This window comes from Corvus brachyrhynchos, unplaced genomic scaffold (assembly GCF_000691975.1).
Source record: "Corvus brachyrhynchos isolate BGI_N302 unplaced genomic scaffold, ASM69197v1 scaffold59, whole genome shotgun sequence".
NCBI lineage: Eukaryota > Metazoa > Chordata > Aves > Passeriformes > Corvidae > Corvus > Corvus brachyrhynchos.
This window is the reverse complement of record NW_008246054.1, coordinates 3142134-3142716: the sequence shown is the minus strand read 5'-3', so window position 1 is coordinate 3142716 and position 583 is coordinate 3142134. Positions and strand designations below refer to the sequence as shown.

Genomic DNA, 583 nt, shown 5'->3' with positions numbered 1-583 from the left:
GGGCTGGAGCATCTTTTTGCTAATTCCAGCGGACCGTTGCAGATCACCGGATCTAATCGTGTTTTCCATCTATTCTGGGCTTTCTTTAGGGCCCTCCTGGTCCAGCTGGTCCTGAAGGAAGGCAAGGAGAGAAAGGAGCCAAGGTAAGAGCTGAATGGGATTTCACTTCTGCTGTGTCCTTGATATTCCAAGAGGATCTCCCTCTGCCAAGGCAGGGAGTTGATTTTGCTGCGTGTTACAACAAATTAGCCTGAATTTGGGGCCGCTGGCCTCAAACCTGAGCTTATGTTTCAGCCCTTAACAAGCTCTGTGGAGATAATTAGGGCTTGGTAAGGTCATGGGAATGTTTTCCTTCGTTTGAAACACCCAAGTGCTGTATTTGGCAGTTTAATGTGCTGTAAATAACGGGCTGTGCACGATCCCGTGTCCTTTCCCAGGGCAAACACGGCATTAATGGGCCAGGATTGTTTGGGGGCGAGATGGAGATGGGATTGGGAATTACAGATCCCATTGTGGCAGCACAGGGGAGGCAGGATGGGTGTCCCTGAACCCCGGAGAGCTCAGAGCCAAAGGGTAAATTCCT

General features: G+C 50.4%; 1 protein-coding gene across 1 annotated transcript in view; it reads left to right on the top strand.

Annotated features, from left to right (window-relative positions):
- The window catches only part of COL5A1 (collagen type V alpha 1 chain), a 105880-nt gene that overhangs the window by 88789 nt on the left and 16508 nt on the right, over positions 1 to 583 (top strand). Inside the window, exon 54 of the mRNA XM_008642319.2 lies at positions 90 to 143. Within this exon, the coding sequence (XP_008640541.1) occupies positions 90 to 143 (54 nt within the window). The remainder of the gene's footprint in view (positions 1 to 89; positions 144 to 583) is intronic.